The 14,259-nt window shown below is 54.1% G+C and overlaps 7 protein-coding genes across 7 annotated transcripts; 3 read left to right on the top strand and 4 right to left on the bottom strand.

Annotated features, from left to right (window-relative positions):
* Window positions 1-914: 914 nt before the first annotated feature.
* Window positions 915-1,547, bottom strand: MYCGRDRAFT_91754 (uncharacterized protein; the record flags this gene model as incomplete). Its single annotated transcript, XM_003854350.1, has 1 exon — window positions 915-1,547. One exon carries the CDS (start codon window positions 1,545-1,547, stop codon window positions 915-917), a length of 633 nt encoding a protein of 210 aa, XP_003854398.1.
* Window positions 1,548-2,094: 547 nt separating this feature from the next.
* Window positions 2,095-2,928, top strand: MYCGRDRAFT_91755 (uncharacterized protein; the record flags this gene model as incomplete). The annotated part of the gene is made up of 1 exon (XM_003853813.1): window positions 2,095-2,928. The coding sequence occupies one exon, from the start codon at window positions 2,095-2,097 to the stop codon at window positions 2,926-2,928; it is 834 nt and encodes a 277-aa protein (XP_003853861.1).
* Window positions 2,929-3,415: 487 nt separating this feature from the next.
* Window positions 3,416-4,504, bottom strand: MYCGRDRAFT_15247 (CSN6 COP9 complex subunit 6; the record flags this gene model as incomplete). Its single annotated transcript, XM_003854349.1, has 2 exons — window positions 3,416-3,535; window positions 3,578-4,504. Coding segments are annotated over 2 exons (1,047 nt in total), but the record flags the coding sequence as incomplete, so codon positions are not given.
* A 642-nt stretch (window positions 4,505-5,146) lies between these two features.
* On the top strand, window positions 5,147-5,686 carry MYCGRDRAFT_91757 (uncharacterized protein; the record flags this gene model as incomplete). Its single annotated transcript, XM_003853814.1, has 1 exon — window positions 5,147-5,686. One exon carries the CDS (start codon window positions 5,147-5,149, stop codon window positions 5,684-5,686), a length of 540 nt encoding a protein of 179 aa, XP_003853862.1.
* A 278-nt stretch (window positions 5,687-5,964) lies between these two features.
* MYCGRDRAFT_38006 (uncharacterized protein) lies at window positions 5,965-7,223 on the bottom strand (the record flags this gene model as incomplete). The annotated part of the gene is made up of 3 exons (XM_003854348.1): window positions 5,965-6,907; window positions 6,957-6,975; window positions 7,025-7,223. 3 exons carry the CDS (start codon window positions 7,221-7,223, stop codon window positions 5,965-5,967), a joined length of 1,161 nt encoding a protein of 386 aa, XP_003854396.1.
* Window positions 7,224-7,465: 242 nt separating this feature from the next.
* Window positions 7,466-9,426, top strand: MYCGRDRAFT_108640 (uncharacterized protein; the record flags this gene model as incomplete). Its single annotated transcript, XM_003853815.1, has 2 exons — window positions 7,466-7,802; window positions 7,972-9,426. 2 exons carry the CDS (start codon window positions 7,671-7,673, stop codon window positions 9,424-9,426), a joined length of 1,587 nt encoding a protein of 528 aa, XP_003853863.1.
* A 1,144-nt stretch (window positions 9,427-10,570) lies between these two features.
* MgAMY2 (putative alpha-amylase) lies at window positions 10,571-12,475 on the bottom strand (the record flags this gene model as incomplete). Its single annotated transcript, XM_003854347.1, has 2 exons — window positions 10,571-11,981; window positions 12,034-12,475. The coding sequence occupies 2 exons, from the start codon at window positions 12,473-12,475 to the stop codon at window positions 10,771-10,773; spliced, it is 1,653 nt and encodes a 550-aa protein (XP_003854395.1).
* Window positions 12,476-14,259: the final 1,784 nt, after the last annotated feature.

The following is a 14,259-nucleotide window of genomic DNA, read 5'->3' on the forward strand; positions in this document are numbered from 1 at the left end:
TCGCGGACTCCCTCAAGTACCGCCAATGGTGGATACTGCCAGCAGTGACAACAGGTCACACCCAGATGCGACAGCAAATGCTAGGGCTGCGATACCTGTGCGACAGAGGAAGCCTGTGCCATCATCGGCGGCTTCTCGATCAGAACCACGGTCGTCCACTTCGAGCAGAGGATCAGAGGCTATGCGAGCGACCGGCAAGAGAAAGCCCTCACATACGCTGATGACCGCGAACAACACTGGCGTCAACACAGCGCCCGTGGCACCGCTCGAAATACGGAAGATAGAGAGCCGCAATATGAGCATGCACAGTGCGAGCGCTCGCAACGTCAATAAAACTCCGCACGATCGGACGCGAAGCGACCTAGGAAAACCTTTGCGAAATTACAGCATTGACGAGTTCAAGCGTCGAATGCAGTCGCCTCACAAGAGTGAGATTGAGCTGAACGTGCGAGCTCCGGTTCGCGTAGAACACAGTGATGCGCAGGCTCCCAAGGCTGGGTGGAAGGGCTGGGCCAAGAAGATCAAGCTGCGGACTACGACGAGCTATGCGACTGCGTTGAATGGACAGCATCGACGGCAGCAAAGTTCAGATTCGCATGGCGCTGCAGCGGCGCCTGTCATTGGGTATTGAGTGGAACAGAGGGACTGTCTTTAATGATGAGTGGGCGTCGGAAATCGTTGATTGTACGATGTGAGCAGAGCGATGGCTTCAGAGCAGATGAGACAAGGCATTGGGTCGTTGGAACGCCTTTGGCTCGACCAGGACCTGGAGCCCGATAGAGATACTTGACTAAGTCGTCACTTGCTCAACGACGATGAGACACCTGACGACACTTGATGAATGTAAACATAGAGGCATATTCCGGCAGGCATTGTACGATTTTGATCTTCCACCCGAGGACTCCTTGCACTCCTCAATCCTCCATCACACAATCCTCGCCACTCCCCTCCGCCTTTCTCGCCAGCGCCTTCCACCTCTCCTTCTTCTCTCGATTCCTGACCTTCGCTTCCGCTATCCGCTGCGCTCTCGCCTGCCGCTTGCCTTCCAACAAGTGTATTCCTCGAGTCGTCTTCGCTTCCTGGCTTCGTTTCCGTGCGTCGAGCCAGTCGCGGAGGCGGGCGGGTTGCTCGTGTCGTTGGTCTTGTTGTTGTTGCAGCGGCTCGGTCTGCTTTGTAGAGGCTTGCTGCTCCGAGAATGTTGGGTGATCATGTCGCTCTAGCCAGGCGGGTACTCGTAGTTGATGCCATGTTGGAGTAGGCGAGAAGAGAGGTGGCGTTTTTGACGAGGTGTGGTGGGAGGTGAAGCGTGGTGTGCTGGGGGATTTAGGACTGTGCATGCCGTCGTCTTCGATGGTGCTACGGCGGTTGGAATTGAATGAGAAGGTGTTGGGTTGTTGTGAGTCCCAGGCTGAGTGAGGGTTGGTGAGGGAGTTTTCGTTGGAGTATGGTTGCTGCAAGACGTTGGCCTCACTCTGATATACCGGACGAACAGGCCAGTTGGTGCCGAGTGTTGCCATTGCCGCTGTAGATTGTGACTTGTCGGGCATGAGTTGGAGATGCAAATCATTATTCGATTTCATCTATTATACCGATGTCCAGCTCTTTGTCTCTTTGTATTGAACGATCTCATCGACTTTGGGTTGGTATCGCCGCGTGCGTTCGATCAGCATTTTGAGGACGTGGCGACTCACTGCTACATGATACTGCCATGACTGCCATGAATGCCGCTGCATGCTTCAATGCACCTGCCCCTCCTCTACATGACCTTGACTTCCTCGAGTCTGCGGCCCGCTCACAAAGCAAACAGCAAGTGTCGACGTTCATGAGGTGCATGGTCACACTTCCAATTCCACATTCCTCACCGGACCAACCCCTTTCAGCATCATCCGAAAACAGCTTCATGACTCCAGCAGGCATCCGACACCACCTCACTGTCACGATTCGGCCCCGTGACAGATCACTATCCGGTATCGACTTGGCAGTATTGCTTCCTCCTGTACGATAGAGCTCGGTGCTGGACATCAATGCTCCAACCATAACGTGATCGCGCGAAATTTCAACCATCCTACCAACATCTCACAACACCCAATCATCATGTGCAAGTCGTGGACCCTCCGCTACACTTGCTCCCATACCCGGAGCGTACGGCGAAGGAGATGCGGAGGGAATTTCAGCGGGCCCTCACGCCACTCTGATGAGGCAAAGATCAGATGCCGCGGATCAGATCCTTTAATCATCGCGATCAGCTCGCTTTGTGCATCTTGTCGACTGGCTGAAGTCGAAGCACAACTCCATGCCGAAGTTGAGATGTTGCGGATCAAGCTGGCTTCCGACGTCTGGAACCCCGACATCGCGGCGAAGCTCGTAATGGCGGAGAGTGAGCTCGGTGATAAGTTATGGAGTCTGACGAGAGAGCTTCCTTCAGGTGGAGCTTTCAAGGAAAGCGTTCGCCCGTTGTTGAGTCGAAGGTCGATCGTGGCATCAAGCAATACTGGAGAGCACACTTTTCGCTCAAGTCGGCTGGGTTCGGAGATCAAGCCGGAAGACGTGTTGGACAACGAGGCGGTGAAGTGGGACTGGAGCTTGGGTCCATCAACGGACGAAAATGCTACTGAGCTCGAAAACACAGAGGAGGACGAGGACCGGGCTGACTGGGGTTGGGACTCGCCAGAGATGGATCCAATACCGGAAGGAGAACAGGATTTGGAGATTCAGTTGGCCAATCTTACACTGGTACATCCCTTGGAAGAGCGTCAGAGATCCGCGGGCGGTACAGAAAACGTGCGACCTCGAAAGCAGGTCATTCCTCCTCATCGACGGCGCAGAGAAGGATCAAGTCTTCGAGGCCGAGCACAGCAAGCCATCTTGGACCTGAGATCATTACATGCTTGTGGCGGATACCAGCTGGGATTTGCGATCAGCAATTGACTATTGGACGATTTACATGCACTGACAAGGAAGCACTGGGTATGTTACCGCGGGCGTGAAGACAGATGGATCTGTCATCGGTCACGGGAAGTTTTGGAAGCGCCGTGTCGTAGCATCAACATATCGATGCCTCGGGATGTATTCTCTATTATCATGATGATGCTGGCCACCTTGCTCAGCGCTTGTGCAGTAAATATCGCTCTCGTGGTATCATACTCATCTGCTGCCGGTCCCTTTTGTGACGCTCATAACGCCTCTGCACCCTGCACATGCATCATTAATCGTGCTGTCGTCTGTTCTCGACGTCCTAGTTCCACTTCCACCCCCATCCACCATTGGATGACGAGGACTTGTTAAACCCCGGTGGACCTTGTGGATTGGCAGCGCCGGTCGGATTGTTCTAAAACCCGCCGTTGCCACCACCTTCCATCAGAGTGTTCTCATCTCCGGCACCCATACGTCCGTTGCGTCCGAAAGGCGCCCGGTCCCTGTTCGCCCTCTCGCGCTGGACTACGTGGAACTTCGAGCTCAGACTCTGCGCTTCGGCGACGGAGCGTGTGAGGTTGGCCAGCAGTGATGTGAGGTGGACGTCCTGTTTCTCCTTTTGCTCGGCTTGTTGGAGACTCGAGAGCGACGCCGCTCCGTCTACGTTGGAGGCGGCTTGCGAGTCGGATTTTGGCGATGTGAGGAGTGGTAGACGGGAGAGCATGCTGTTCACGCTCCGAAGGAGGGTATAGTTGGCGTTCTCGGGCATGTCTTTCAACGTGCTGTCCGTGAGGTAGCTCGGCGGGAGGCTCGTGAGGTAAGACCGAATGAGATCGAGACGCTCGTTGAGCATCTTGATGGCATTGACTTTGGCGTTGAGTGATGAGATGAGCTCGTCGTCCTCGGCCGATAGATGGTGTGTGGATGTGGTTTCATTGGTGTCTCCGTCTTCCTCTTTCGCCTTGCCTTTACCTTTGCCCTTCTTCTCTTTCGATCCTGACGTTGTCGGAGAGTGGATTTCCGCTTTGCGCACCGCCGTGGCGGTACCACCTCCCTTTGCCACGAAGTCCACACCGATCATCTCCGCATCGCCCGTCTCGACCTCGTACTGAAGCTCCCTAAATCGCAGCTGTAATTGATCCGCCTCGATCTCTTCCACCGACTCGAATAGGCTGATGGGTAGCTTCCCACCTTGAAGGCTGTCCACCATTTCCGGATGGAAGAGCAAGAGCATGATGCTGTCGGAGGAAAGCAACTGCCGCACTTGTCGCAGCATTGGTAGATGTGCAGGCTGCGGACCATCGACCGGACCCAACGCGAAGAGTGCCACCAATTCCAACGCAGGAGCCTTGTGGACGTCTTTGTACATTTCTATCCGATCACTGAACCACTCTTGATCCAGCTTGACTTCGCCGTCTTGTGCCGATACCTTGCACTCAAAGGCGTGCTCGAGTGTGAAGCTCCTGCCATTTTGCTGCCCGATGACTGCGCCCACAATTGGACCATTCTGCTGTCGTAGTGTGTGTCGTGTGATGTAGTCGGATATTGTGAGTAGGACGAGTGGATGGAGCTGGACGCTCAGAGATGTATCGGGTTTGCCACTGATGACGAGCGGGTTCGGTGTCGCGCCTTTGGCCGCCATGGTGTCGAGGAGAGGATCGTGGTAGGAGATGAGGTGAGGTAGAGGGTGGCGGTCGGAGCGTTGTTGATGGTGATGTTTGTGTCGCGCAATGAAGCTTGACGCCTTGAGCTTGATGCCGGCCCTACTATCTAGCGCCTTTTTCACGTGCGTGGTGGGGTCATTCACTTCACTTTCTTCACGAGCTTCCCTTACCTAGCCTCAAACAACTACCAGACTATTTTCAGCGCGCTGTACACAGTGAGGTCTCAGACGAACTATGAAGCAACAACCACAGGATGCGCTGTTGCCCTCCAAGTGGCTGTCCACGCCGGGTGCAGAGCACGGCGGCAATGAGTGCACTAATCTCTGTCTAGTAACATCCTGAGACATGCATCAATCTGCCTCGCCAAGCAGAACTATCAGCAAGGAAATTGACAGCGCTTGTGTCGAGCACAATGCCCTGTTCAACGTTCTTTGTGCTGCTCACAAGACGACAAGCAAGACATGGCGTCCAAAAGCAAGACAAAGACCACTCATTATGTGCAGCAGGCCTCCTTTTTTACAGCGCACTCGTTGCTCAGAAGCCTCCTTTGCACCTATTTCACCCTCAAGATGTCAACATTAGCTGCTGGTCAGCCGAAGAAGAGAGCTTCAACGGCAATGTTACGAAGAAGAGCTGTTGTCATCAATGGTCTGCTTTACGCCCCACTCGTACCCGCAATCCGGACATCATGGCGAGATCTCGACACCTTAGACGTCATACAAGAAGACTCGCAACGCGGAGCAAAAGTTGAACCCAGACGACGGCCGCAGGTCCAGATCGATCCATCACTCGGAATGATCGCAAGAGCGCCAGTCACGGTCATCGATGTGTCCGCTGGCCATGTCAATTTTGCCGCAACTGCGGCACCCGCAAGGCGTCGGACACAGCTCGCTCCAATCCAAATTGCTCCAAGAGGGCCTCGGACGACCGTCACGATCGCAAATCAGGCACCACTCAACACGCCGGCCATGACCATGGGTCCACCGTCCAGCATACCAATGCTCCGGTCTATGAAGCTGCCCAATACCCGCCGACAGTCGCAGCAGCAGGGCCTTCGATTTCAATGGCAACGGAGCAAGAATCGATTCCGAAATCTCTTCGACATTTGACCGATCGTGGCGGCCAGCTTTGTGCACATTAGCGGGAATTGGAGCTGTTTTGTGTTTTGGTAGACTCGAAGAATCGGTCTTTTCGTGTCGTCGGTCTTTTCGTGTCGTCGGTCTTGGATATTGAATGTTGAGCGCAATGACCCAGCAATGGGGTCAACATATCATGAGTGCTGTTCGGGATGCGATCCAACTATTGAAAGCAAAGAGACAAACTTTATACATGTATTGTACAGTCCGGGCTGGGTTCCAGTGTCATTATTCTAAGCATTACCAATCCCTCAAGTATCTTTGATGCTGCTTCCATCTTGCTTCAGGCCTTCTCGTGCGAGACTGCCTTCTTTACGCCATGTATCAGCCAATCCTCGTTTTGGATCCTCATCTGCGAGTCCAGTCGATCGTCGTACTTTGAGGACCTCGTTCCGAACCGCCATAGTGACATCAATACGAAGCTGCTGAGCTTCTTTGCCGAATTTGAGATCCTCATCAGTCACCACCCCAAGTGAGTCTATCGTGTCGACGGTGCTGTGATCTCCGGAGTCCTGCAGCTGTTTCCGTTTTGCCTTTTCCTTCATGGCTCGCCATCTCTGCCTGAACGGCTCGAATACCTTCTCAGAATCGACGACATCACCAAAGGTCACGCTAACGTCCTTGCCCGCACGCGGTATCGCTCTCGGCCATCCTCGTTCGTTATCCATAATGTGCTGTGGACCGTCGATCCACATTGGGACTACATCAGGACACGGCTCCGACTCCAGGATGAGTCGCGCAACGCCCCATTTGAAGTAGCGCATAACTTTGTCAGGATGCTGATGGATCATGCCCTCGGGGAAGATGTGGATCCAGCTGAAGCGTCGGCTTGGGTAGGCAGATGGTGCTGGATTGCTGTCTGTGCCCGTTGTGGAGTATGTGAGCTCGGCAGAGGAGAATGGATCTGAGCGAGGGAGGCTCTCCAGTGATCGATCTTCTGCTGGGTGAAGTTCATAGGTTCCGGCATGTGGATCGCTGAGCAGTCGTATACACTGGGTCATGGTTGGTTGAAAGAGTCCGCCGAACTTCGAATGAGCCGATCGATGAGCCGGAAGAGTATTGCCAAAAGTGAAGAATGTAGCAGCAAGGATATTCTTGAAGCAGATGTCCGCACTTCCCAACGAGAATCGCATGTTGCTGGTTGTCCAGTAGTATCGATGTGGCAATACGCCCCATACTAGAGGGTCGTCGACTCTGATGTCTGTTAGAGAACGGCTTGGACTTTGCAGTCTGAGAAACATACATGCTCGTGTGGTTTGATACTACATTCTTGTCAGTCCGAGTCCCCACCGAGAACGACATTTGACTCACCGGTAAGAAGTCCGCGAGTTCTGCTCCTCTCATCTCGCCGCTCATCCAATAATCCCATGAACTTTTCCACTCCCTGTACTTCGGTCCTGTTGAACGCGTATAGAAAAGTCCGCGATAAAAAGCCAACAAGTCCCAGTGTAGTGGACGACGTCGCCCGCCACGGCAGCGATTGCTGATACGGCCGCTCCTCGTTCGCCATCCTTCGCCTCTCGCCCAGTGTTATCGCAAAGTCATTCACAACGGAGAGAGTGTAGTTGGCGCAAACGCCATGTGCAAGATCGCCTCTCGTGTTTTCAGCAGGTCGTCCCTTGAGTACGCTTATGTAATAGGGGGTATTCGGCTGGACTTGCCGGACATCAGCCTGCTTTGTTGCAAGATGCCTAGAATGCTCCGTCTTCGGCTTCGTAATCGAGGGATCCGCGTCAGAAACAGATCACATTCGCGACCTCTACAGTTCTTGAGACGACTCACGATCACACTCCTCCGTCCTACGCAGACACGAACGTGACACCGTCCTACCGCTACTCCTTATCCACAAGCGACTGCGCAAGCCGCCCGCCGCCTGGGTTATGCAGTCCGCCAGGACTTGACATACACTGCGGGACACGACCACTTCGAAAGCGAGGCGCCGCGACACCTGTAGAAGATGGACAATAAAGGGTTGGATCGCCTGGTCAGGCAACTGATCACTGGATTTGAGACCTTGCAAGATGAATACGGAAAGCTGCACAGCCAGCACCAGGCTTTGGAGCGCAAACTTGCGACAGCGAGAGATCAGGTATGGCATGCGAATCATTACAGGGCTTGAATTCCGTAGTGCGATCTGCAGTCGATTGCTTGCGATCTGTACTCGCTCGCAAGATCGTCAGTCGTCGAATGATGTCGCCTTTACTTGCTATTGCCCTTGCGGCGCAAACATCAGTGGGTTGTGCTGACGCGGAACCTAGTACAATGATCTCGCGAAACGATATGGCGCCGGTCCAACTGCCACACCTCCTCTGAGCCTTGCATCCGTTCCCGCCGGAAAGGACCACGAATCCGCGAACCCTACGACCTTCGATATTTTGGAGAAGAGCAGCGAGACAAGACAGGCAGCGATCAAGGTCAGAGCGGCGAACACCGCTGCGACTAGCCTTAAACAGAATCTTGACGGTTCAGGAAACGGTGTGCGAATCTGGTCAGGGCCTGCTGCCGACAAGCAAGCTCCAGAGGGATCCAGCTCCATGATGCCGTCCATCTCCGAATCACCATTAGAACAGGACTTCACGGTTGAAGGAAGGCCGAGCCAACTGGGTTGTCCTTTTGCCGGTATGGCGCGAAAGAAGCTGAGCTCCCACGCAGCGAGCGTTCTCAGTCGATACGAGCAAACTGGCAGCGTTGCTGCGGCAAGCGTCGATCGCAGTCATACCAGTCGCATCGATGGCAAGGAGAGCTTGTCATGGCGAAAGAGCAGGAGAGCGAGTATGGTGGATCCGATCAAAGCAGAGATCTGTGGTATGTCGGACCACGATACACACTCTGCCACGGCGGCAGCGAAGGAACCTAGCGTCAAGCTACCACAGGTCGAAAATGCGGACGCAGGCGTCTGTCCGATACGATTCTTGGATCAACACTCGCCAGAAGAGGTTGCCACCTACTTTGAGAACCATAAGCATGAGCTTCCGCGAAGTCACGAGGTGTGCGTCCGGCGGTACCAAAGCAACGAGGATCAGGTGAAGGAACTGGACGCGAAATACGGCACTCTGGTTTCAATGATACAAGGCTTGGGTCAGAAGCATAAAGATTATTTGCCCGAGGAGCCCGAAGATGCTGACGAGGATGTGGCAAGCCATCTGAGCAACGAGAAGGTTCGCAAGTGGGCAAGCAGCGTTGGTGCTGAGGGTCCAGAAGGTGATGAGGCTGCTGACGAGGAGGAGCAGGAGGAAGACAGGAAGCCACACTTCGAGCGAGACCTTCGCGAGATCCGGGTCGGTGAGTCCCCTAGCCGGCCATGGGGCATACAAGTTCCTGTACAGTACCTTGAGAAGGCTGTGAGCAATGTCAGTAGCAAGCCGGCCCAAGTCAATTCGCCTGCTCTCGATCAGACTCGGCCGAGCGACCTGGAAGCCCCCAAGCAAGGCGGAAGGCCGGTCGGAAAGTGTCCATTTGGTCACGGAGCTACTGGCCCTTCACCTCACGAGTCGAAAGCGAAAGCGGTTGTCGACGACCGTCCAACCCCGCCTGCGGCTGAACAAGCAATAAAAGCCGCAATGAACATCAACGCGACGACCACGCCGACGAACGAGCAGCCAGCCAGAAATCCCGAGCCGAGGATGATATTCAACGGCCCAGTCTTCTTTGGCTACAGTGCTGAAGACACCGCGAGGATCCTCCGAAGCAGTGGCCTGCAACCGTATCAGTAAATGAGCATTGACGATGGAGACCGAACTTGGCTTTCGCGTTATTTGGGAGGTTTTTGTTTTGTGAGGGGTGCTGCGGATTAGCGAGCGTTATCATGTATCACGACTGAACGACTTGACTTTTTGCACAGTCTCGCTTGGCTGCGAAATGCATTGCCACACGCAGAGATTCTCTCCTTGCATGCCACATTGCGGAGGACAGGTCACAGAAGCTGTGTTGTGTAGGACATCTGAACACCGCATCTGTACTCGGCTGATCGCAGTTCGCAGGCGACTGTTGTGCTCGGCAGCAGTTTCGGTTGCTGGTGCACCGCTTGTGCGCTGGTTCCAAAGACGCTGTGCTCTGCGGAACAAGGTGAGATCTCCATGAATCTTTGCTCTGGCACGCCTTGCATTGTTGCCAATGGAATGGTCATTTCGAAGCAAGTCTCCCATCGGATTTGGCAGCAGTAGCATATTGCGCGATGAATGTGCTTTCTTTCACTCAACGGAAATCACCCACGCTGTCGTGTCAAGCTGTCTCTCGGATGCGCTCGTTCTCGTACGGTGCCGAGCCTCAAGCTGAAGCAATCTACATCTTACAACGAACATCCCATCGGCAGGGAATCGACCCACTCTTCGTTCCCGCGCCTCCACCATACCGCATCGATTGCAGGACGCGTTGCAGACTGCAGGACCAAACAATCTCCGGCCGTAATGAACAGAACTTCTAATTCCAGACCCAAAATGCTTCCTTCGCGCCAAAGAAAAGTGACAGAGAATTCGTGTCTCGTATCTTGTGCAACGTCGGCAGTCGACTCGCTCGCCTCGCGGCGATAAGACGCAGGGCGAAAATGGAGCACCGTCCACGCCCAGATGTCTCTGGCCGGGTGTCATCCATTATCGAAACCCGATGATCCGACTCGGTTGGAGCTTTCAAAGAAATGGCCCACAATGACGCCGATTAATCAACTCCGTCAAGAGATCCTTGTCCAACCAGATGTGCAGGCTTCGGAGTTGCGCAAGCAGGAGGGACCAGGGCCCTTGTACGGTTCGCGGAAGCGGACAGGGATCCAATGCTAACCGATCGATCTTTCAGGGCCAAGGTTGCGTTGTTGAGTTTTGAGGTTCGTGTCGCTGTGGCGGTGCGTTCGTGATCAGGAACATGTTTCGAAGTCTGAATTGTATGATTTGTTCTCTATTCTCTTTCAGTCAATTGTTGTCTGTCTCTATGCCTACAAAATTGGTCGTGTTAGTCCAGATTGCAACTCGCCGCGGCGCGAACTGCCTCATAAGCAAGAGCTGTGCTCAACCTCGAGCATGCAGTTACTGCTTGCAGTACGACACCGTGCGAGCATTCTCCCGAACTCATACCAGAAGGATTGAGAGCAGCGTAGCCAGGATTACAAAGATAAGATCGATGCGGCGCTCACTCGCAGAGCCGGTTTCGCTAGCTTCGGGATCCGAGTCGGATGTGCCAGCCGGCGGCGGATTTCGAATCGGGGTGGCCTCTTCTGTTCCGCAAAGTCCAGAGCCCTCGAGCAATCTCTTTGGGACGATGACTTTCGGTAGACCCTTGTCCATGGGAACAACAAGAGCGCCCTTGTCATCGACTTTGAGGTCCTTGCAGGTCAAGATTTCAGTCATTTGGGTATCCTCATCGTATCCATGGCGCCGAATATCGAGCTTGTATTTGCCGGAAGATTCGCCGTTATTGGTGAAGAGAGTGATGACCTGATGCTCGTCCGTTCCTTTTCGCATCGCAAAGGAGTGGTAATCTTGGTAGATGACGCTGGATGTCTGTCGTGTGTACTTTTCATCCTTCGCAACCATGTGCTTCCGGAGTTTGATCAGCGTCGCGAGATGTTTGTAGAGCTCGACATCTTCGTCGTAGTCGGATGTCCAGATGGGTGAGCGGTTGGTCCAGGGGGAAGTCACGCCAGCCATGTGTTGCTCCTGGCCTTGATAGATGATTGGGATTCCATCGCCCATGATGTTGAAGGTCAGCAAGTTCTTGGCGAGTGCTGTGTCATTGCTCATGGACGGGAACCTCTCGACATCGTGGTTTTCGGTAAAAAGGCCAAATGCTGTTGGGTCGTTACAGTTGATGGCATTGGTATTGATAGTCATCGTGAGATCATTGATGTTGCCTTGCGTGGACGAGAAAGCTCGTGTGAGAGGATAGTAGATCGGGTAGTTGAGCACACTGCCAATTGCATCGGCCCATTTGCAAACAAAAGAGTTATCACCGTCCATGGTCTCTCCCGTGGCGAAGACACCGGCGGCCTTGACGAATTCAGGATAAAAACTCGGCTCGACGTTGACCGCCGTGTCAATTCGAAGCCCATCGATTGAATACTCGTTGACAAGGCCGCGAATCCAATTGCCGAGCAGGTTTTGAACTTCTTTGTCTTCGGTGCGCAAATCCGCGAGGGCCACAATGTCGTCTCCCAGCCAGCATGTCTCGACGTTGGTCTGATTGGTATCTGCATTCACTGCGCAGTAGCTGTGAAAGTACTTTGAGTTGTCGAAGGGATCGAAAACGCTGTAGTCAACGTCTTCCGGCTCTCCGGCATAGCCTGTGGCGTTCGTCAGCATGGATCAGGGGCCAAGGATACCCTCATCACGAACCCATGTGGTTGACGACAATGTCGAGCATCAAGTACATGCCCCGGTTGTGCATGGCCTTGATAAGACTTTTCAAGTCATCGGAGGTGCCAAAATTATCGTTCAGCGCATACAGATCTTGCGCCCAATAGCCGGTGTATGCCTCGCCCCAGCCGGTCGTTTGAGGTAATTGCGCAACGATTGGGGAAATCCATATCGCGTCAAAGTTCATGCCTTGGATGTAGTCCAGCTTGCGTTCGATGCCCTTCCACGAGCCTCCGCAATACATGCCATGGACCACATCGCAGTCGGCATTTGAGTCCTTCGTGCGGGCAAATCGATCAGTCAAGACCTGGTAGATGGTACGGCCTCGCCAGTCATCAAGGGTCGCAGCGTTGGTGTGATGGCCAGTAATTATCAGTATTGTTGCAATAGCAATGCAAAGTGATTGCCATGAGTGCAACATGATGTGAGTGGAGATCGTGGATGGACTTCCACGCCTACTCACACGTAGTTCGGACGTTCATGCGGACCGCCTCAACTTCTTACCTAATGAGTAGTCAGCATGGACGACTTTGCAAGTTTCAAGAAAAGGCACAGTGCGTGTCATCTTGCAGTAGGACAGTGACTGAGTGACGAAAAACTTTCCAGTGAATATGACGACGAGTCGCTTGTGGGCGTGTCGCCACGGTGCCGCGCGAATTCCACATATTCAGCACGCTTGGCCCCATCAAGCTTCGACGTGTTGAATGCTGAGGCTGGTGCAAGGGAATCAGGATTCTTTCCAGTGACGACATGTCCGTGTTTCAGTGAGGACCGATCCGAAGCTGATCGTGCTCATAGGTCAGTATAACAGCATGCGGTTGAAATAGGCAACGCCACATCGGTCGGTCCGGATCCTCCAGGCAATAAGGTGCTGACCTCCATCGCTTGACCACGCTAGCTTCACACAACTCCAATGCGATCGTGGCGGATGTCCGACTGTGTTCTCCCTTGTGCACTGTAGCCTTCGTTCTCGCGTAGCCTCGTCAGATGGCGGTCCATGAAGATGGCGCGCACCCCGCAGCCAATGCACCATGTGGTCGAGAGTGTCGGGCGCGTGCGTGCCATCGGCATCGGAATGCGGAGGGATTGATGAAGCAGCCACATGATCGGAGCCCATTCCTTGACTGTCGATGCAAATAGAAGGAGTGGTCGGCTGGAGAGCAGTACCCTGGTGCGGAAGGTCGGGTACGTCCGAAACTCTCTCGGCACGCAGCGCTAGGAGACCTGTCCCTGATTTAGTGGCTTGACGACGAAACGGCACATCGCGCTAGGCAGGGTAAGTTGTGCCACTGCATCTGCTTCTGCTTTAGATCCTCTCGCTCAACACGCAGAGAATTTCGGCGATGAAGGAGATGGCAAGGCTGTGGGGACCCGCAATCTCGTCACATAGATTGACATTGTCGGAAGGATCCTTGCGATGGAGTGCGTCTGTTGGCAGATGGCTCTTGACAGCTGGCAGACGGCAATGGAAAATGTGGAAAGAATGGAAAAGAGTCGCCTGCAAGGTGCATAGCGTCCCGTTGCTCTTACCTCCCGTCGGCGTACCACCGGCGTGTAAGGTACGGCTTGCTGTGCATTGGCGAGGGCCCACTACAGGCGACTTGAGGATGTATCTCAGGATTAGGACGCTACGAGAACGGGAGATACGGCCGGCGATGCAATGTTGACCAGTGGCCAGCGATATGCTCGCGACCAGGTGAGATAGGCTGAATCCACCGTGTTCCTCCTATCGACTGCGCTGTTCTACTTTGGACGTATAGTGCCGACGTGTAGACAGGGATGCACCGCGGGCATGGCGTTGGGGCGAGTGGCAGGTCCGCTATGGGCGCCCACAGTGGGGTCAAACGCTGCATGTCGTCCACTCCTCAATGGGCGAATGCATCGCTTCATCTCCTCCAGATCGTGAGCCTCACGCCTCTGGAGCCTCACAAATTCACAGCTCAACCAAGGACGGTGCACTTTTCGGAGTGCTGCACGTATCCACACCTCGTTGACGACGGATCAACCACTTCGCCTCTCGAGGCAAGAGCTCTCTTTGACGCTATCTTCAGACCGGAAGAGAACGTGCCCTGACGTTCTGACCTTTGACGCATTCGCATTCACAGACAGGTTCAACTCGGCACTTTGAAGGACGGGAATACACACGACGGTCACACACTGCATGGGTCAAAGGCACCCCGTCGTCATACAACTTCCTCCGCAGGT

This window comes from Zymoseptoria tritici, chromosome 3 (assembly GCF_000219625.1).
Source record: "Zymoseptoria tritici IPO323 chromosome 3, whole genome shotgun sequence".
Lineage (NCBI taxonomy): Eukaryota > Fungi > Ascomycota > Dothideomycetes > Mycosphaerellales > Mycosphaerellaceae > Zymoseptoria > Zymoseptoria tritici.